Source organism: Physeter macrocephalus, chromosome 20 (genome assembly GCF_002837175.3).
Source record: "Physeter macrocephalus isolate SW-GA chromosome 20, ASM283717v5, whole genome shotgun sequence".
In the NCBI taxonomy this organism is placed as follows: Eukaryota; Metazoa; Chordata; class Mammalia; order Artiodactyla; family Physeteridae; genus Physeter; species Physeter macrocephalus.
This window is the reverse complement of record NC_041233.1, coordinates 70,437,296-70,460,244: the sequence shown is the minus strand read 5'-3', so window position 1 is coordinate 70,460,244 and position 22,949 is coordinate 70,437,296. Positions and strand designations below refer to the sequence as shown.

The 22,949-nt window shown below is 42.3% G+C and overlaps 1 protein-coding gene across 5 annotated transcripts in view; it reads left to right on the top strand.

Annotated features, from left to right (window-relative positions):
- The window catches only part of GFRA1 (GDNF family receptor alpha 1), a 231,968-nt gene that overhangs the window by 134,263 nt on the left and 74,756 nt on the right, over nucleotides 1-22,949 (top strand). For all 5 annotated transcript variants that reach the window (XR_003677599.2, XR_003677600.2, XM_028481528.2 and 2 more), the window contains one exon: nucleotides 15,589-15,925. Coding sequence is in view for 3 of the 5 variants with exons in the window: in XM_028481528.2 (XP_028337329.1) it covers nucleotides 15,589-15,925 (337 nt within the window). In the remaining 2 variants the exon portion in view is untranslated. The remainder of the gene's footprint in view (nucleotides 1-15,588; nucleotides 15,926-22,949) is intronic.

Genomic DNA, 22,949 nt, shown 5'->3' with positions numbered 1-22,949 from the left:
ATGTAACCGTTCAAGTGGCCATTTCTCAAAGAAACTAGCTAATGTGCAAGTCCAGATCTCTATCAGAAAAGGCACTCTTTGAAGTTTGAAGAAGTTTTGGGGTAGAGCACATACATTTTGCCTAAACTATACCTGTTTTTACTAAGCAGATAGCTAAGTGGAAATATCAGGCTCTAGGAGCTGGGATTGTTCTCCTTTAGCCCAGGGTTCTTAATTTATGTGTACTTCAGGGACACACCACGTACATCAGTGACACAACCACTTTGTAGCTGATATGCGCCTGTGAGAAACTGAGGAAAGAAACATTCCAGCAGCAGTCTGAAGCGTGCTGGGTTACCCACTGCCTCAGCGTGCCTCAGCAGCCTTAGAGCATCCCGTGGACAGGAGCCAGGTGGGAGAACGCCTCCAGGGAGGAGATGTGGCTTGGTGCCCACTGAACACCATGCGGAGATAGCTGTATTTACTCTGCAAATCCTGCTGGAGACAGAGCCGCAGATTAAGTTGCACGGACACAATGGAGGTCCTGGCTGAGGAATTTTAATGTAAAACTTTGGGGGTTTTCAACTTAATCCTTGAGCTAACTGGTCTAGTCCTTCAAATGGGGATCTAACTAGAGTTATACTGGGGCTCAGAAGGGTAAATGTGTGAATGCATTTGGAACCAACTTAAAGCGAGAAATGAAATGAGCAGAGGGACACTTGCCAACACACCATTAAACTAAAACCCAGAGGTTCACTGAGGTGCACACAGATGGGCGCACACACGCCTGTCCGGCCATCTGCTTCCTCTGCAGCTCACAGGAGGCCTTGGCGGGTTGATGGGGGAGGGGCCTTGTCTTAGCCCACCTTAGAAGAAACTGGGCTGGGACTACCTGGCAAATCGAGTCTGGGCTTAATTATGAAGTTACACTGGGAACACAGGCGAAGAAAGTCTTCTCCTCAGCAAGATCTTCTTGGAGTGAGGCCTGAATGAACCACCCACTAGAAGGCACCTCTTAGGGACTGCACTCCAGAAAATGTGACCAGAAAGCCTAGATTTATCAGGAAAATAAGTGGGTGTGCAGGTAGATAGTAAAAAGAATGACTTAACTGACTGAAGACCAGGGAATTCCAAGTCTGATCATTGGTAGTACCTGGGAGCTTTGTGAAAATACAGATTCTCAGAGGGTAGGACAGAAAGAACCCAGGAATCTGTGTGTTTTGGGTTTTTACTTACTTTTTTAAACTTTGGTCTCCAAGGGATTCTGATGCCCCCTGGGTTTGGTCACTGCTTGAAGGAACCAACTTTTCAAACACTTAAAACCTGTTTGCAAGCCACATAGCACAGGGAGGTTAGCTCATTGCTTTGTGACCACCTAGAGGGGTGGGATAGGGAGGGTGGGAGGGAGACGCAAGAGGGGGGAGCTATGGGGATATATGTATACGTATAGCTGATTCACTTTGTTATACAGCAGAAACGAACACACCATTGTAAAGCAATTATACTCCAATAAAGATGTTAAAAAAAAAAAAAACCTGTTTGCAAAAAAAGAGAAATAATGTGCTAATCTTCATTAAAATAGGTCACCTAAGAACCTTTTACCAAACAAAATTTTATTAACCCAACTTGATATGAAATACCTTCTTGAATGAAGCAAAAACATCATTTAAAAAATATATACATATATATAAAATCCAGATTCACAAATCTGACTAATTAAGATGCACATTCGTTCTCCCCATCATCTTCTGGAAGGTGGCTACACTCATTCTAGACATTCTGCCCAGCTAGTGGCTTTCTCTCCCTGAAATCTGCCTCAGCTTCTGGCTACTGTGTTTTGAGAATGCATACCCTGTAAATACAAAGCCCTGCCATTATTATTCACGCAGCTTTTGTTTATCTTCCCAAAAGAAACAATTGAGCTGTAGCAGATGAGTGATGGTTGCAGGGCTGTGGCGAAGGTAAAAGCCACTGCAGGTGGAGCGGCTTAATGGGGTATTAATTGGGAAGCAGGTGAAGGCAAATAGGTAGCACAGCAGGTATGTAAATAGGCTCGTGGGAAGAAAGGCATTGAATTTTATGCTCTTTAACTAAAAATAAAGGCCTGATATTTAGCTTATCTTTGCTGAAATCCTGCACTGTGAGGGCCCTGACAACCGTCAACATCATCAATGATTCATTATTATCTCAGCATCATCCAGGCTACTTAATAGGATCTTCAGCCTCTTCATTTTTCATTGTTTCAGCTGGTTCTTTGGCTTTAGAATGCATACTTTTTCTTCTCTGTATATATATCATGGGTCAGAACAATTTTTGTAGACTGTATAGTGGAGGTGACATTTCAGCCTGTATCCTACCTTGTGCTCTGGCTCATTGGAGAAACACAGCACATGTACAGTATGAGTATGGATAATAAGACTACCAAGAGCACATACATCCAAATGCATATTGTCCTTCAAAGTAGTCACCTTGAGAAGCAAAACACTTATTCCAGAGATCTCATTGGCTCAAGACCTTTTTAGGAGAACCACTTCCTTGGTTATTTTCAGGGCCAATTTGTAGGTGCCCCATATGAAAAAATCCTTATGTATATTCATCACTTATTTTCTACCCCTAAACATTGCCCAACGTCATTGCCTTTTCCATGACCGCACTTAGTGCTAAAGGACATTTGACTTTGAAAATCCATCCCTGATACAGAGAGGTTTGCTGCTGTTCAGAGTATTCCAAAGAACATGCCTTGGGCTTCTAGGGAAGAGTTCCATGAAACGTCTGGAGTGTTGGCAGCCTCTTTGGGATAAGTGTCCAGCTTCTCAGAGCAATGACTTTGCATGGCACACACTTAGAAATTTCTAAATTTAGGTATGCTCGTTTAAAAGTTCAGGCACATTATTTTAAAGCTACCTTTTTATTTTTACGGTAACTTAGAAAACTGTTAAAAACAAACCACTCCATATTTTCCTTCCAGCTGGTGATATGTTGGTGGAAAGGTGACAGGGGACTTAGGTTCTTGGTTACTTGGTTGGCCCACATTTATTGTTTTCTCTGGGAAGAAGGAACATCAGTTTTGAAGATGTGTTTAACACATTACTGTTGAAATGGCTAAATATCAGAGAAGCTTGCACAGGCTAAATATTAGTGGATTAGTTTGTACCCCATAAAATGTATTAGGTTTACATTATCATGCAGATCTTTTCCTGTAGTTGAAGTACTCATTTACTTTATTGCTAATGAGAGGTTAGTAATTAAATACCTTTAATTAATGAAAATCAGACAAAAGCAAGGGCTGTTCTTTGTGTCTTCATAAAGATAGTTTGTAGATCTATCTCATTGTAACTTTTGTCTGTAGGAGGACCACAAATCTGAGCTAGTTAGGATCAAGTGTTCTGGTCCAGAGAATGTCATTAAAAGATTTCGCTTTTGGAAAATTAAAGGAGTAGGCATTTGGGGATGTTATAAAGATGATCTGAGATGGGGAAAAAAATACTCATAAATGAGAGTCAGTCCTACATGTAATAGCAAATTTCATGGTTGAAGATGTAACAGCATGGAGTACAATTAATAGTTCTGAAGCAGTGGTTGAGTTCTGGGGTAGGTCCCCGAACACATAATTAGATTATTAAAAATGGCCTGTCTTCAGCTGAATATTACTAAATTGAAATCCAATTATGGCTTTATGATTTTGCTGGAAAATATTTAGCTGTTTTGCTTGAGTCTTCGTAGAAGATCATTTCCTCTTTGCATCAGCATTTGCACATGTCACAATATAGTTTCCAAACAAATCTGACCTCAATTATCTTGAATCAATCTTACATTAGATAAAATATATTTTAATGAGTGTTTTTATGTCTAATATTGTAATTGTGCCTCTCCATACTTGAGGAATTAAAAGATGGCGATAGAAGACTTTGCAAAATATCTTTTAAATGAGAAGCATGCTTATTTTAGAAATAACTAAATTGTGCCATCTTAATACACGGAAAGGCATTATGCTCAAATATGTGCCTGAGTGTGCTGCAAGACAAACTTGGTTCAGTTCTCAGTAGCTGGCATTGGAACTGTAATAAAGCAGTTGTTTGCAAAGAGATGAGCTTGGAAATTTCATGCACTCCTGCAGTGTGGATTTAAATGCTAAGTTAAATATTTATGAACCCGAGATTTTTATAATTGATCATTGTATGATTTATACACAGTAATTATAATTAGGTTGAAAGAGATTTTAAAAAACCAGGTTCCTGGTAGCCAAGGCCATTAAATAACGCTAAGCTCCCAAGACAAAATTTAGGTGGGAACCCAGCCATCGAGTTCCGAGCGCCTGTCCCTTTATCCCGTGTACAGTGAGGTACCGCACCTCACCAGGCGTCTCACCTGGGCAGCAGCTCCTGCATCACCTGCTATCATTTTTCATGCCTTTGTTTCAAACCTAGTTGAACATAAACAAGTAGGAAACTTCAGAGATCCAACGTATAACAAAAGGAAAAGGTGGAGGAGGTTGGAAAGGTTAATTAAAAATGTAATGATCCCATTTGCTGAGACAGCACTATTAATCATTTTGCAGCAGCAAGCATGTGACTTACCACTTATAGGAGGCATCTAATTTTTTAAGGTATGGATGGTGCGGGGGGTGGGGGGGCCACAGTGTGTACTTTATGGAAACGGAAGCTCTCATGGGTGAACTTGGGGTGAGTGAGCATGGGGTAAGCCCAGGACTTGTGGTGAACACTGGACGCTGTCTTCACCAGACAGAAGAATTATTTCCAGATTCACAGGTATTCAGAATAATTCAGTCACTGTGAACCCCAGAGAAAAAACTTGCGTATGGCTTGAGGCTTAATGTAGTTGTGGAAGGTATGAAAAAAACGGTGAGGAGGAAATTCATCATCGTGTAATACAATGTGTCTGAAATGGTGTATGAATGACAAAATAGGCTCCAAAGAGCCAACATGTGCCTTTTAAATGTAACTTTTAGCACCCCAGCTGGAAAAGGCCAAGCTCTTGAAGGATCGATTACAAGGGTCACAACCTGTATGATCAAATTTGCCATCTGATTCACGTGGATAGCAGAAGACCAGACTGTAAATGTGAGCTTCCAGAAAAGCTTGCCCTACCTACCCCCTGTGAAGATCTTGGATCTTTTTACCCATTTTTTATTTGCTGGGATAACACGTTAGAGGGAGCCTATTAGGAGAAGCACAGTAGTTATGTTAACATGGCAATTAATCAAGTCAGAAAGAAAGGGAAAATGGGTTGTGAACTCAATTCTGCAGCCCTAAAATGAAAGACAGAAAGATACCCGGAAATTGGCAAGCATTTGTAAACAATGGTCTCTCACTGTCTCTTGTGAACTTTCTGCTTAATAAAGCACATCTTCATGCGGGCCATGCAAATTTTAATATAGTTACTGTTCTATTCTACCTCCTAATCTATAGAAATGGATTTCTAGATCCTTGCATCTGTGTTTCATCCTAAATCATTTTGACTGGTTAGCTGGCCCCGGCATTTGCCAATAACAGTGGCATTTTCTAAGTGTAAATAATGAGGGGCTGCCAGCCACAGCGATAGCCTCTTTGATTTGGGACAGTGTGAGGATTGTACTCGGGATAAAGGCAGTTCCTCGCTCCAGAGGAATTTAGAATGTGAAAGCTTCTCCCAGTGCGTAGTTCATCCTTGACACCTCCACGTCTCCCTGTCGTTGGAGGGATGTTTTACATTTGCTCTGCCTGTAGGTCAGGGTTGAAATCGTTGGTCCATGTATACCCTTTGGAGCAGCAAACAGCTGAGAGGTCAGCGCCATCGAGCGCTGGGTTGTTTTTGCTTTTTGTTTCTTACATTCTGTCCCTGATCAAGTTTTATCCTAAATACTTGATTTTATAATCAGAAAAGGCAGTTTACATTGTAATCATCAAATCAAAAACCTTGAGGCTTAAACGGACCTTAGATATATCATCTTACAAATGGGGAAACTGAGGCCCACCGAAGGAAAGACACTCAGATAATTGGACCACGTTTAAACCCCCTGCCCCCTAATTCATTGCACCTGACCCTTTTTATTCCATGCTCTGGGAGCTGGCCCTCCAGTCGCTGTGAAAGTTATACCTCCCATGCCCAAGAAAACAGGAAACAAGTCACATTAGATGTGATCACAGCCAGAGAGGCTTAGAATGATGATAGAGAAAGCAATACGTAACCTGCAAAGTAACAGCACGGTTATGTGTAACTTTGAAAGGAAAAGCTGGGTAAACTGCCTTCTCCATCCCACAGTGCTGGGCGGGTGCCGGAGGGAGTTCATTAGCCCTCAATACCCACACCCATATGCCCTCCACCAGAAGAAAGAATTTCTGGTAAACAGCCTTCATTCTGAGAATGCTTCCCTTTCAGACAGCATCCCAGACATTCTACCGAGTTAAAGAATGAATAAGGGGGCTTCCCTGGTGGCGCAGTGGTTGCGCGCCCGCCTGCCGATGCAGGGGAACCGGGTTCGCGCCCCGGTATGGGAGGATCCCACATGCCGCGGAGCGGCTGGGCCCGTGAGCCATGGCCGCTGAGCCTGCGCGTCCGGAGCCTGTGCTCCGCAACGGGAGAGGCCACAACAGAGGGAGGCCCGCATACCACAAAAAAAAAAAGGAGAGGCCACAACAGTGAGAGGCCCGCATACCACAAAAAAAAAAAAAAAAAAATGAATAAGGGAAGATGGAGGGAGAGATTACAGGTGGAGGAGGTGGTGGGGGGGCAGCATTTTTTTTTGAAGTATACATATTTTATTTTATTTTATTTATTTTTTAACATCTTTATTGGAGTATAATCGCTTTACAATGGTGTGTTAGTTTCTGCTGTATAACAAAGCGAATCAGCTATATGTATACATATATCCCCATATCCCCTCCCTCTTGCGTCTCCCTCCCTCCCACCCTCCCTATCCCACCCCTCTAGGTGGTCACAAAGCACAAGCTGATCTCCCTGTGCTATGCGGCTGCTTCCTACTGCTGAGCTCTGAAATGAGCTGTGGAGAGGATGGCACTCAGAGCCACGGTAAATCTGTTCAGGAGCCTTCCCACGCAGGCCAGAAGGCGTGTGTGCCCAGACCATAAACCAGGGCCATGCCTGCTCCTCCTCCCTGCCGTGTGCGAGTTGATGGGGAGTTGGGTGTGACTCAGGGGCCTAAATTCAATCCTCTGCCCATTCCTCCCTCCACCCTCAAGTCACCGAGGTAGCAGTTTTGTGCACTGGCAGACGCACTTAATACATACAGGGGATCAATCTTCTCACCAAGTAAAAACTCAACTCTAGTTTATCTGTCCTGTGATTTCAGGAGTGTTTATTTTGAACTTCGTTACAGCAGGATACCTGAGAGAGTTGGAGGTGAATTTGTGAGGACACTAAGAAGGGAAGTGAAATTGGTGCTAAGAGTTGTTTTACATGTTCTGTGCATGTGAGACTTTGTTTTTTTAAGAATAGGGTATACATGAATCAATTTTTTTTCAATATTTTGTTTGAACATTTTCAAACGCATGGACAAGTGGAAAAAATTTTACATCAACCTACCATCTAGAGTCTACTGTTACATTTGAATGTAGTTGGCTCTGTAAGTATCCATCTACCCATCCTTCGGTCCATCTATCAATTCATCAAAGTTTTAAAAATGCACATATCAATATACTTCCCCTAAGTGCTTCAGCATATATACCGTTAACAAGTTTTTAATATTTGTTTATTTCTTTTCCTTTTGAGGTGAAATTTCTATGTGTACAAACCTTAAGTGTACCATTCTCTGAGTTTTGACCCAGACTTCTATTTAGAGAACATTACCATCGATCCAGAAAGTTCCCTCTTGCTTCTTCCCAGCTGATCCCCACCTCCATCCCCTGGAAGCAACCACTCTTCTCTTCTGATTTTTTCATCGTAAATTAGTTTCACCTATTCTAGAACTTCACATAAATAGAATTATTCAATGTGTACTTTTTGTGTAAAGCTTTTTTTTTTTTCCACTCAGAACTGTGTTGTTGAGATTCATCCATGCTATCGTGTGTATAAATAGTTCATCTGTTCTTATTTCTGGGTAGTGTTCCATTATGTGGATAGGCCACAGTTTGCTTGCCATTTCCTACTGATGGATACATGAGCTCTTTCTAGTTTTTGGTTATTATCAACATAGCGCTATCATACTCTTGTCCAAATCTTTTTATGGACATATGTTCTCATTTCTCTTGGATGAATACCTAGAAGTGGAAATGCTGGATCATAGGGTAGGTATATGTGTAGTTTTATAAAAATCTGCCCCAAATTTTCACAAGTGGATGGACCATTTTACATTCCCATTGGAATATATGAGATTCCAGGAGCTCCATGTCTTTGTAAACATTTGGGGTTGTCAGACTTTAAGTTTAACCACCAGTATATAGTGTATCTCATCGTGGTTTTAATTTGCATTTCCCTGATAACTAATGATGTTGAATACTTTTCATGTGCTTACTGACCATTCATATATCTTCTTCTGTGAAGTGTCTGTTTAAATATTTGACCCATTTTTCAATTGGGCTGTTTATTATGATTGAGTTTTAGGCATTCTAAATATATTTTAGATACTTGTCCTTTGTCAGATACATGTTTTACAAATATTTTCTTCTCATCTGTGTTTTGTCTGTTTTTCTTCATTTCTTAAGAAATTGTTTTTTGATGAGTTTTTAACTTTGATGAAATCTAACTTACCATTTTTTTTAATGTTGTTGCTTTCTGTGGTCCTCTCTAAGAAACCTTTGCCTGCTTCTAAGATTATCTTGTTTTCTTCTGAAAACTTTATGATTTCAGCTTTTAAGTCTGTGATCCATCTTGTATTACTTTTTATACATGGTGTGAAGTAGGGATTGAAGTGTTTTTGTTGTTTTTTGTTTTTTACATTGATTTTCAATTATTCTAGAACCACTTGTTGAAAAGATTTCTTTCTGTGTTGTATTTCTTTAGTGACTTTGTAAAAAAATCAGATATGTGGGTATATTTAATCTGAGTTCTGTTTTCTGTTCCATTATCTCACTTGTCTGTGCCTATGCTGTACCACACTGTCTTGATAACTAGCTTTATGGTAGATCTTGAGGTCGGTGTGAAGTCCTTCAATTTTGTTGTTCATTTTCAGTTGCTTTGACTATGCTGTGTCCTTTGCACTTCCATATAAATTTTAGGATCTCCTCCATATAAATTTTAGGATCTGCTTGCCAATTCCAGAACACATTATGATTTGGAGATAACTGACATGTTAACAATACTGAGTCCTCTGATCCATGAACATGGTATATATTTCCATTTACTTACATCTTCTTTAATTTTCTCAGCAGTTCTTTCTAGTTTTCAGTGTAGAGATATTGCAAATATTGTGTTAAATTCGTTGCTAAGTGCCCCTTTTTTGGTGCTATTATAAATGGAATTATGCTTTTAATTTTGTTTTCTAGTATTTTTGCTGATAGCTTATAAAAATACAGTTGATTTTTGTATATTAACTTTATGTCCTTTGATTTTGATAAATTCACTTCTTAGTTCTAGTAGTTATTTTGTAGATTCTTTAGGATTTTCTAAGTCATTTATAAGTAGAGATGCCTTCCTTTCCAGTACCTTTTATTTCTTTTCATTGCTTTATTACAATGGCTACAACCTCCAGTACAGTGTTGACTGTAGGTGATATGAATGGGCATCCTTTCTTTGTTCCTGATTTTAGGCAGGAAAGAATCAGTATTTCACTGTTAAATATGGTTTTAGCTATACATTTTTCATAGGTTCTCTTTATCAGATTAAGAAGGTTATCTACTAGTCTTAGATTGCTAAGCATTTTTTTATTATGGAATGAGTGTTGAAACTTGTTGAATACTTTTTCTTTGTCTATTAAAATAGTCATATGGTTCTCTTCCTGTCTGTTAATATGGTGAATTACACTGGTTTTTAAATATTAAACCAACCTTTGCATTTTGGGATAAACCTTAATTGGTCGTGGTACATTATCCTTTTAACATATTGCTAAATCCTATTTACTAAACTTTTTGAATCTATATTTGTAAGGAATATTAGTCTGTAATTTTCTTTCTTCTTTTTTCTTCATCGTATTCTGCTATTTGGGTAATGCTGGCCTCGTATATCAAGTGGGGAATGGTTATGAGAATGTTTTGTGTGAATGAGAATCATAAGCAAAAAGGAAGTCACACATTTACCTGTAATCTGGAAATCAGTTAGTAGTTTCTTGCCTCTCTGAATGTGCCAGGTTGTGCATTCTGGAATTTGTCACAGGCTCTGAAATAATGATAAAGAGATGGTGCTCTGGCAGTGTCATTTATTGATGAAAACAGAATCAGCTCAAAGTGAGGCTGAGGCACACCAGGTGCTAAATGGAGTGAACTCTGAGCAATTGGTTTGGCCATTAAATCGTTCACCCTATTCCCACTTCATGCAAAACTTTTCCTTTGAAATGTTGCTTTTCTTTTTTGATAATTCCAAGAGGAAAACAGTTAATTAGTATTTTATGTAGTTTTAACAACTTTGAAAAGGAAATAAACATTATTTAACGAAGCAGGCATACACTAGGTCAAATTTTTTTTCTTTCAGTTTTCTTGAGATACAATTGACATACAGCACTGTATAAGTTTAAGGCATACAGCATAATGACTTGACTTACATATATTTTGAAATGATTACCACGATAAGTTTACATCCATCACCTTATATAGATACAAAAAAAGAAGAAAAAATGTCTTTTTCCTTGTGATGAGAACTTTTAGGGTTTACTCTCTCAGCAATTTTCAAATATATCATACAGCAGTGTTAACTATAGTTATATGTTGTACATTACATCCCCAGTACTTAATTATCTTATAACTGGAAGTTTGTACCTTTTAACTACCTTCATCCAATTCCCCCACCCTCTCCCCTTGCCTCTGATAACCACAAATATGAGGCTTTTTTCTCGATGAGTTTGTTTTTTATTTTTGTTTTTTGGGGTTTCACATATAAGTAAGATCATACAGTATTTGTCTTTCTCTGTCTGACTTACTTTACTTAGCGTAATGCCCTCCGAGTCCATCCATGTTGCTGCAAACGTCAGTATTTCCTTCCTTTTATGGCTGAATAGTGTTCCATTGAAAAATATATACCACATTTTCTTTGTCTGTTTGTTCCTTGGTGAATACTTGGCTATTGTAAATAATGCTTTAATGAACATGGGAGTGCAGATATTTCTTTGATAAAGTGATTTTGTTTCCTTTGGATATATACCCAGGAGTGGAACTGCTGGATCATATGATAGCTCTGTTTTTAATTTTTTGAGGAACCTCCATACTGATCTCTATAGTGACTGTACCAATTTACAATCCCAGCAGCTGCGCACAAGGATTCCCTTTTCTCCACCATCTCACCAGCATTTATTATCTCTTTTGATGACAATTGTTCTAACAGGCCTGAAGTGATATCTCCTTGTGGTTTGATTTGCATTTCCCTACCGATCAGCATCTTTTCAAGTACCTGTTGGCCTTTCATATACCTTCTTAGGTAAAATGTCTCTTCAGGTCCTTTGCCCATTTTTTTACTTAGGTTATTATTATTACTGTTACTTTTACTATTGAATTCTATGAGTTCTTTATATATTTTGGAAATTAACCCCTTATCAGAACATGATTTGCAAATATTTTCTTCCATTGCATAAGTCACCTTTTCATTCTGTTGATGGTTTGCTTTGCTGTGCAGAAGCTTTCTAGTTTGATGTAATTCTACTTGTTTATTTTTTGTTGTTATTGCTTGTGTCATATCCAAAAAATCATTGCCAAGACCCATGTCAAGGGGCTTTTTTCCAGGCCAGTTTTTAAAAACTTGTGTATCATATGGAGAACTTTCAGAGAGAAATAAATTTTCTGGACCTCATGTGTTAAGTTTATTTTTATTATAATTTTATTTGAAGTTTATAAACATAAAACTATCAGCTCTTCTTCTTTGCTTTTATACAATTATAAAGGCAACACACACCAATTAGATAGGAACAAAACTTTTAAAACAATGAAATACAAATTAATAACATAAATTTAATATGAGGAATGATATTGTTTTGCTGAAACTAAATTGGTGCTTACAATCAGGATGTAGTTCTCTGTTTCAGCATGAGTTCTTTTGAGTTTGACAGGCCTACGTTACTGGGTGCCATGTGATGACTTAATTTTTCTGTCATTTTTCTCCATTTGAACTTACATGAACCGTTTGTTCATATATCCCTGGCTACATCATTTAAGTATTAAGTCAACCTGTGTGCCTCTATTCTTTTCTTTTTAGGCAGAGATCATAAAATACCATTGAACACCAATGCAAGTGAAATTGTGTTCCAATATCCAGCCTTAAGGGCCTAATCCAGATGATACAGAACTTGGTCATATTAATTGATTTTAGATTATCTCCCCAAAATGTGTAATTTAGAAATCTCCTAGCTAGCTGTAGACCTTCAGGAATATCAATCACTGTTGCCAGTGAGCCCAACAGCACATCATTAGAGAGTCTCAAAAGAGGAAAAGGCTAGAAGTGTCACCAAAGCCTGGTGGAGGCCCTGGTGATCTGTCAGGACACATGGTGAATATTTTACTCCTTGAGTGCTTAAGTGCCTGAGTGTGAAAACAGAGGAGCAAGAGAGAAGCCACTTGGGGAAAATCTTGTTGGAGAAAATGCACCAGGTGTGCTTGTTAAACCAGCAGGATGTACATGCAGCTGCTGGCTTCCTGCACTGCTCACCTAAGAAGGGCTGAATGTCGTGTTTAGTGCCTTCCCCATTAAATTGTTGAATTCAGATGTCATAGGCAGAAACACGCACCTGGGGCATCATAAAATACTGCTTATGGTGCCAGGCTATATCTTTGTGATTCCAGCCTATTGGGTTTTCTTAAAGCAAGGCACACCATCAGGAGACCAGGGTGAGTTTTTCATTTCCTGAAATGCTGAACTTGTTGTGTCTGTTCTTCTTTTTTTGTATAAAATTTTATTTTATTTTAGTAGAACATTTAACATGAGGTCTACATTCTTAACAGGTTTCTTTTTTCATTTTATTGAAGTATAGTTGATTTACAGTGTTGTGTCGATTTCCTCTGTATGGAAAAGTGACTCAGCCTTACACATATATACATTCTTTTCCATATTCTTCTCCACCATGGTTTGTCACAGGATACTGAATATAGTTCCCTGTGCTGTACAGTAGGACCTTGTTGTTTATCCATCCTATATGATAATAGTTTTCATCTGCTGATCCCGAACTCCCATTCCTTCTCTCCCCTACCCCCGCTCCCCCTTGGCAACCACAAATCTGTTCTCTATATCTGTGAGTCTGATTTTGTTTTGTAGATATGTTGATTTGTATTATATTTTAGATTCCACATATAAGTGATATCATATGGTATTTGTCTTTCTCTTTCTGACTTAGTTCACTTAGTATGATAATCTCTAGGTCCCAATGGGCAGAAGACCTAAATAGGCATTTCTCCAAAGAAGACATACAGATGGCCAAGAGGCACATGAAAAGATGCTCAACATGGCTAATTATTAGAGAAATGCAAATCAGAACTCTACAATGAGGTGCCACCTCATACCAGACAGAATGGCCATCATTAAAAAGTCTATGAGTAACAAATACTGGAGAGGGTGTGGAGAAAAGGGAAGCCTCTTATACCGTTGGTGGGAATGTAAATTGGTGCAGCCACTATGGAAAACAGTATGGAGGTTCTTCAAAAAACTAAAAATAGAGCTGCCATATGAACCAGCGATCCCACTCCTGGGCATATACCCAGACAGAACTGTAATTCGAAAAGATGCATGCACCGCTATGTTCATAGCAGCACTGTTTACAATAGCCAAGATGTGGAGACAACCTAAATGTCCATCGACAGATTAATGGATAAAGAAGATGTGGTTTATATATACAATGGAATATTACTCAGCCATCCAAAAGAGTGAAATAATGCCACTTAACAGATTTTTAAGTGCACAATACAGTATTGTTAAGTGTAGGTGTGATGTTGTACAGCCCATCTCTAGAACTTATTCATCTTGCATCACTGAAACTTTATACCTCTTGAATAACAACCCCCCATTTCCCCCTCACCTCAGCCTCTGGCAACTACCATTCAACTCTCTGCTTCTGTGAGTTTGAGAGTTTTAGATACCTCATATGTATGGAACCACTCAGTATTTGTCCTCCTGGGACTGGCTTATCTCACTTAGCATAATGTCCTCAAGGCTCATCCATGTTGTTGCCCATGGCAGGTTTCCTTCTTTTATTTAAGGCTGAGTATCCCATGTGCCTTTTAGATACTAAATGCACTGCCCTGTCTTTTGGTCCCACCCAACCCAGCTAGACTCTGTCTCCTCTCTTGCTAATTCTCAAATGCTTTCATGGTCCCCATCAACTGGGCGCATAAAGAGAATGAAAGGGGGTTTCAGAACCCATGAAGGGGCTGAGGCCTGAGCAGGAACTTGCCGGGGATTGAATCCCACGATTGTGTGGTGCTTGTCTGCTGCCTTCTTGCTGTCTCCGGAGGGTCCCTGCTACACCTAATTATCAATTTTCCATGGGCCATCTCATAACTTGGCTCTAGGAGGTTTTTCCATCACTTCGCCTCGCTTGGTAAGACCTATATTATGGGAAATGAGCTTAATTTCCCTTGTCCATTCATCTTTTAACTTTGCCCATTAGCCTTGGCCCTGCCAGCCCACCCCAGTGAGCCCTGCCTCTTCCGTGCTTTCTCTCCAGGCCTCTCAGTGGGCAGCCTGGCAGTGGACAGCACTGGTTTCTCTGACGGCATGAGCGCAGAGGGCTTGGACAGAAGGCAGCATATGTTTTGTGAGATTCCTAAGGCATATGGTTTGTAAGCCCATTGAAATTCTATCCAAAATACTAACTGAATTTTTCTAATCTGCAACCTCAGTACTCATAGATCCCAAATTTTCTATGCGGTAAGTTAAATGGTAATTGAGGTTTGCAAATTTTTATGTAATTTATTTCTGGTTTTCTTCCAGTGGCCTGTGAGCTAGAACTTAAATACAGCTTTGATGTAGTTGCTTCTTCCTGTTTAGAGAGCTAGCATAATATTTTGTCTTCTGGGCTCAAATAACCATGCAATTACTCTGTAATCATATAGTAATTAACATGTACTATGTGCATTTATTACATAATTATATTCCCGGAGGATTGCATGGCAATTATACTTACATTTGGCATATCATTTTATATATTATATAATAAACAAGTATATAATTTGTTGCTTTTTTCTTTTATCCTAATTTCAACTTACCAACCAGGAGCTGGAAACTTGTTCTCCTGTTGCCTTGTTTATATGTAGTCAGGCAGGTGCCTGAGCTCCTTTGGCCTTACTCAGTACCTCCTAATTACACATCTGAGACGATGCTAGGAGCTTGTGTGCTGCCGTGGGCTCCCAGCCTTTGTGCCCCTGATGCTTTCTCATTGTCATGAACTCATTAAGTTATTAGCTTCAAGACACAGAGTTGATCCAAGCTGCCAGCACTGCCAGGTGAATGGCCAGATCTCCATGAAAGCAGAGCAGCCCCAGCACACAGCCCTGTGATCACGCCTGCCTTTCTCTCCTTTTGCAGTGGAGCACATCCCGAAAGGGAACAACTGCCTGGATGCCGCCAAGGCCTGCAACCTGGACGACACCTGTAAGAAGTACAGGTCCGCGTACATCACACCGTGCACCACCAGCATGTCCAACGATGTCTGCAACCGGCGCAAGTGCCACAAGGCCCTCCGGCAGTTCTTCGACAAGGTCCCGGCCAAGCACAGCTACGGGATGCTCTTCTGCTCCTGCCGGGACGTCGCCTGCACTGAGCGGAGACGGCAGACCATCGTGCCGGTGTGCTCCTACGAGGAGAGGGAGAAGCCCAACTGCTTGAATTTGCAGAACTCCTGCAAGACGAATTACATCTGCAGGTAAGCGCGTGCCGGCAGCCTGGTGATTAAGGAGGTGGTGGAGAGAACCTTTATGCTGCTTCAGTGGCCAGGCTTCTGTTTTCTGAATTTCTGCAGGGGGGGTAGGGGAGGGGGGTCATTGGGATGGATGGGCCAAAACCTGACCTCTGCCTCCAGCACGAGGTTCTTCAGCAGCTGATCAGCCTTTTGTGCTGAGGAAGGTTCCCGTCTTTAACCTGAGGAAAGCTTTGAGAGGTGCTGGAATGTGGTCAATAGGACTTCGTAAGTGCAGAGGGTCACCTGAGCCCAGGTGAGCTTGAAGGCATGTGCCCCTTCTGTTAGACCTGAGAGCTGCCAGGGGTCAAAAGCGTTAAGTAAGTAGGGTAGCAGGTGCTGGAAATATGGGAGCTCTTGTCATCAAGGTCAGAAAACTGGAAGAGAGTGGAGAGAGGGAGGGATGGAGCTGTGTCCAGCCCCGAAGAGGAGAACTTCCAGAATGCCTGGGTCTGTTCTGGGCCATTCAGTCGACGACGTGGCTGAGAATAGATGCCTTCCATGCTTCCGGATCTCAGCCCCCATCGAAACCTGGCTGTGTTGTTGAAAAGAGTCACTTCCTTTTCCTTTTTGGCCATTTGTTAATTTATTTTAATGTTTGAAGGACTCCATGAACATATTCTATGTGTTGTTTTTTTTTTTTAAAAAAAAAAAGCAATATAGAATTCGTAGAGGGAAAGGGAAGTTTCCCTCTTGCTCTCAACCATCACTGTCAACGATTTGATGTGAGTCCTTCCAGAACTTTGGGTTGAATTCATTGCTGATCGAAGCAGGTAGATTTTGATAAGCAGAGACTTGACTCTTTGCAGCCTGAGGCAATGCTGGTGCTGCATGCAGAGCACAGGGTGGATGTTGAGTTAGACATGCAGACGGGGCATCATCGGACAACACCTGTACTTTGCCCCCAGGATGGAGCCAGGAATCTTCACATGCCATCACTGACAAAATCCTATGCACTTGATAAATGTTCACAGGTGGACAAGTAGATGAGGGTGTGACTTTGTGTTTGTTTTCTTGTAAGTTTCCCGTTTCTAAAGAGCAGAGGGCAGGGAAACAACTGTCTGATAGTTTGAGGATTCTGGTAAGCTGAGTTTTGTCAGTTTAAGTTTTATTCTGATAGAATGGAGTTCCATTCTTTCCTTAGACTAGCTCTAATAGTGACCAAAGAAAAGTAAAAGTCCTTGTTATCTGTAGAACTCCCTCATGCTGAAGGCTTTCTGGGAGTAATAGCCCTCCTTTTTTTTTCCAAGTTGGAAGCTATCTGAGGAAGAACTCAAATGGCCGAGCTTGTCTTGGGAGGAGCCAGGTGCTCAGGCAATGCAACTTCTCCAAAGACTCTTCCTCACCTTCACGCCCCTCTTCCACTGAGACCCTCTTAACTGAGGGCTAGGATCAGGGATCACTGTGCTCTAAGGATCCTGAGGAGGAGGCAGGCCCTCCTCGCAGCTATAACCTGGGGAAGCCAATCAGCCAGGGACTCTGAGAACCCCCTGCTCGAGATAAATATGGTGAGGACAGGACCAAGGAAGAAGCTGTGGGAGCTTAGCCTGGCATTAGGATGCCAGGGAACAGAGAATCGGAAGACCTGTCCTCTGAAGACCCCAAGTTCCTGTGTCCCTTTAGTCTTTGAGCAGAGGAATCCCTCTGCTAAAAGCAGGACTTTCCAGGGTCTTCCTTGGCTTGAAGCCAGACAGCCCCTCCCTGTCTCTACAGGAGACATTATCCTGTTCACTGATGGCTCCAAGCCCGGAAGCCTGGAGATGGGAGGCTGCTGTCGGGAGGGAATGGAGCAGTGCGTGAGCCCTCCGTCCACTGGACCATGGCTGGCAGGCGGAGAGAGCATGGTGATGGAGCCTTTCCTTCTCTTCTCACGAGGTCTGTCTTGCACGTGAGGTCCAGAGGAGGCTCCTGACACCTCCCGTGCAGGCTCAAAGCCCACCGTGAGGGGTCCATTTGCATTACCCGGCCTGCTCTCTAAAAAGAGAGAATCCTTGGAGAGTTGGTGTGAATTAGTCGAATCAGATTGCTTCCCTGCTAAGCTGTGGTGAGAAACAGCTGGAAGTTTGGGAACTTGGGGTGTTCTGAGGAGGTGGCAGGAGGAATCTGCAGATAATGGGATGGTTTGGGTCCTGTTTGGGGACCAGACTGGTTCCAGGAACTGGTTGTGTTGAGGCAGCCCAAGTAGCATAGCGTGGCCTCAGCTGATGGGGCAGAAAGGAACGGGACAGTAGGACAGCCCTCACCTAATGACTGACTGTGTCTGTTCACACCAAGGTCGGGCTGTGGTGACAACAGCCACCAGGCAGTGGGGTGAAGTTGGGCTGGACTGGAAGCTGCACCCAGAAGCAGTCTCTGTGCTGCTGCCAGATTCCTGGCTCTGGGATGTTTGGGAATCCAGATCCTAGACTCTCTAGGGCCCTCCCAAGTGAAATTTGCCTCCGTGTGATTGGTGGGTTTTATACCGTCTCAAGTCTTCTCTGGGAAGGTGAATCAGTGACTTCCTCTGGTGTTACCTGTCCTTAAGTTATTTATCCCATAATTTCTTTCCAGAGCCTGAACTTATTACTCATGATTACCCCCTCCCTGTCAGATGTGGTAAATGTAATTTAAGCCGCTAGGTAGGCTAGCGGTGTTTTCTTTCATCAGGTTTTATTAATCTTGCCTTTAATTTTATGCCTTTTCTTGCATCTTTTCTCAGTCCATCTCGGTGAAGCCCTTGTAGTTACTACCACATAGAGCAGCACCTGGGGCTTCTGCAGGGTTTCAGGTTAAAGCTGCTCTGACCCAGACCCATTTGGAGGGATGGAGGTACCCCCAATGGGATGACGAAAGGCCCAATTTGAATATCCCCAAAGCGAAGGGATAGCAAGAGGGAAAATCGCTTCCTAAAAAGCATATTCTTTGAAAGCTCACATTTCACATGCTCCATTGCCATCTCAACATCAGGGACTATCAAAGAGCTGCTGAAGCTTATTAAAACCTCCCTGCACTTAATGTTTTCCAACTCGAAGCACACAGGTTTCCTTCCCCAGGGTCCAGCGGTGCCTCTGTGCAAAACCTGTCTCTCCTGCGTTGTGCCTTCCAACAGAGGAGAGATGCAACTTTAGCTTTTCCTTTTGACTTTGTTTTCTTTTCTCCTTTTCCCTCTTAGGGAAGCTGACAGGTTTCTTTCCTCTTGGGGTGGTTGGGGACAGGCGAGAGCTTGACTTTTTAGGCCTCCAAGCTTGTCTGCAGAAAAGCAAACGCGGAGGTGTTATTAGAAGGGTGTGATGAAATTAAGAGCCTCCAGTTCTTCCCCTGAAGCACAGTGTCTCCCATGCTAGTTGTCCTCCGGTTGCTTTCCTTAGTGCCTGGAAGGATGTCAGGATGGGGTTTGGTCCTAAAGGAAGCATATTCCTTTATTCCCGATGCAAGTGGTTATATATGCAAAATTTAAAGTTGTGCCTCTCCTCCTTTCCCTCAAATTCTGACATCCAAACTGAGCTCAGCACTTGGGCTGTGGCTCAGGGTGCTACAGATATGTTCATAGCTCTTTAATTTTTCTAATTAATCACTCAGGCGCCTCTGCTGCTCTTCATTACCAAAAGGGCTAGCATCTTTCTCTTGAGCATGACCCCTCCTGTTTTCATCTAAGAATTATAGAGTTATTTTCCAAAACCTGTTCTGCTTCCAATGCCAGGAAAAGAGGGAGCTGAGGCTACTGGCCAGCCTGCCTGACCTGTGGGTTTAGCTGCTGCCACACGGTGTCGCTGTTGTGGACAGCCCAGAGGTTGCTCTGTGGTTTGGTGACTGCCCTTCTTGGTCATTCTGCACCTGCAGCAGAGGTGCTGCATCTTGGGTGCAGAGTAACACCTCTTAGTTCATACTCAGCATGCAGCCACTATTTCCCAAAGCGTGACATATTGCCCTGGGGGCTGGGTCCTAAGGGGTTCCCGCCAGAGCCAGCCCTCCAACTTGAGCACACAGTATCTCAGAGTCTCCCTTTCCTGGCAATGTATCCTAGATGGATTTGAGTGTTGTATTTGCATTTTCTCTCTTTTCTTGTTTTATTGTGGTAAGAACACAACGTGAAATCTACTCTTTTAACAGGTTTTTAAGTGCACAATATGGTATTATCTGTAGGCACAATATTGTACAGTAGATCTCTAGAACTTACTCATCTTGTATAACTGAAGTTTTATTCCCACTCATCAGAAACTACCTTACCAGGGGATAAGGGGGGGGGGGAGGAATAAATTAGGAGATTGGGACTGACATATGCATACACTATATATAAAATAGATGATTAATAAGAACCTGCCGTATAGCACAGGGAACTCTACTCAGTACTCTGTAATGGCCTATATGAGAAAAGAATCTAAAAAAGAGTGGATATATGTACATGTATAACTGATTCATTTGCTGTACACCTGAAACTAACACAATATTATAAATTAACTCTACTCCAATAAAAATTAGAAAAATAAAGAAACTACCTGCTTACCCCTCCCCCTAGTTCCTGGCAGCTACAATTCTGTTCTTTGCTTCCACGAGTTTCATGATTTTAGATACCTCATGTAAAGTGGAATCATGCAGTATTTGTCCTTCTGTGACTGTTTTATTTCACTTAACATAATGTCCTTCAGGTCAATCCATGTTGTTCCATATTGCTTTTTTAAGGCTTAAACAGTGCTTGGTCTAGGGTACCTCATAGCTTTTGGAAAGATTCTGATAATGCTGAACCTCAAAAGGGAAGGGATCAGGGCCTCTGCCCTCTGTCTCCAAAGCTTTTTTGCCCAGCCCCTCCCCCACCAAGATTTACTTGCTCTTCCTGGTGCCCAGGCTCTGTATCCTCACTGTTTCCAAGAGCTGTAGCTTTGACCAAGCGACCAAGTACATATGGTTCTACCTTTCCCCAGGGACTAAGGATCCTATAATTGTATCCTGGAGACCTGGGTTTTTTTTTTTGTTGTTCTTGGTGGTGGTGGGTTTTTTTGGTTTTCTTTTTTGTTTGTTTGTTTGGTTTTTTGGATTTTTTTTTTTTTTTTTTTTTTTAGCACAGCCAAGAAGATCTCCCTCGGTATAGCTCCAGAAGAACAGCATATGTAATTTTCAAAATTCTGCCCTAGCCAGCACCGCATTTTCCACACTGAGGCTGACCGTATTATACTTAGAGGAAATATGTTGTTGTTAATTTGTTAACTGGGACAACTGGAGAAACATGTCACAAGACCATGCAGCAAATTTCTTCTCCAGTAACTTACTTGGTCTGACAGTGTTAGTGCACCTTTAAAAGGTGAGGAATGTATTTCCTTTGCTTGGAATCAGTCCTCTTTTGCACAGTAAACTGTGGCTCTTAGAGATCAGGGACATCCTCTGCTGTTTGGGCTACATTCCTGAGTTGAAAACTGGATTCTACATCACTGTATCCGGGCCTGTCTTTTTTTTTTTTTTTTTGGGAAGCCCCAGGGCCTGTCTTGACATGTGGCAAAGTGCAGGAGAAAATGGCTCAGAGGATAATTAATGCCTAAAACTAGAAGGGTAGATTAATTTGGCACTCAATTTTATTTTACGCTGATTCATTCACAAATGGAAATCAGCAGTTAGACAATGCAAACTTCTGAACCATGGAAAGAAAGATTCGGGAATATGAGAAAATACAAGTAGAACATTTTCCAGTTCATTTGAGCAGTTTTCATTTCAGATGATTACATGGGTGTCTTTAGCGATGCAGAGTGCTGAATAGCTCATTCTTTAACGCGCCCCTCCTGCGTGAGCTGCCGCCCCCCCCCTCCCGCCCCCCCATCTCTTGGCTGGAGGCCCTCTGGACTCCTGGTGAGGTAGGGGGCTCCTGTGTGTGTACGGTGATTCATTAAGCAAAAAGCACGGACGTCTGCCAGCATCTGCTGGATGGGGGGAGGAACGCGCCTCCCAGTGGATCTTCCAAACCTCCACCCCCCAGCCTGTGCATCCACTCCGCACCAGCTAATCAGGGTCTGAGCTCACCGCCTCCCTGGCTAACAGGGGTAACCTGAGCTGTGAATCAGGCGGGAACCTGCTGCAACTTGCTCTATCTTGTTGCCTCCTATCTCTTTCCTTATCTCTCCTTTGGCAGGGACGGGTGTGAAGCCATTTGTCTGTTCCTGCTAGAGCCTGTGGCTAAAAAACGCCTGTCCAGATTTGCTCAGCGTTCTCACTCTCCCCAGCCAGCCCCTCCTGGTGCCTCCCCAATCTCAGGGGCTCCACTTCCTTCCCCTCACCCCTTCCCTCAGCTGCCCACGTCCTCACCAGAGTCACGTTGGCCACTCTTGGCCCTGAGACAGAGAGATTCAGACACTCCTTTACATTTATACATTCTGCCAGTTATTAGAACCACATGGACAGATGGAGTCTTGACAGCAGAACTGTCTTTTACTACCTTTGAGTATGAAAGTGCAGGGAAAAGGAATGGAACTGTATCCGCCCAGAAAGCCCGAAGAGGGCCCCATATTTCTTTGGGGGAGGACGTGTCATAGTGGAGGGTCTCAGGACCCATATTCAGACTGGGCCTCAGCAGGTGAGAAGTAGGGAACATCAAGCAGAAGGAAGGCGCTCAGTTTTGGGAGGACATAGTGAAGGGAGTGGGAGGTGTGGGTCTGGGGTCTGTCCTGGAGGCACAGAAGGAGAAAAACGAGTGTGATATAAAGGCAAGAGGTTGAGGGCCTCCGGTGCCATGTTGAAGTGTTGGATTTTATCCTACAAGGGACAGGGGAAGTGAGATATGATCAGCTGGACCTCAGAGAGTGCCCAGGTGGCTGTGTGGGGCAAGGATTGGGGTGGGGAGAGGCCAGGAGGCCAGATAGGACGTGCTTGCAGTGGACCAGATGAGGGGTGACCAGGAGAATAGAGTTAGCACATAGGAAATCTATCCATTCATCCACCCACCCACCCATCCATCCATCCATCCATCCATCCAAACAGGTGGTCTGCAGTTACTGTGCCAGGAGAAAGACCTGGCTCCTCACCGGCCGTG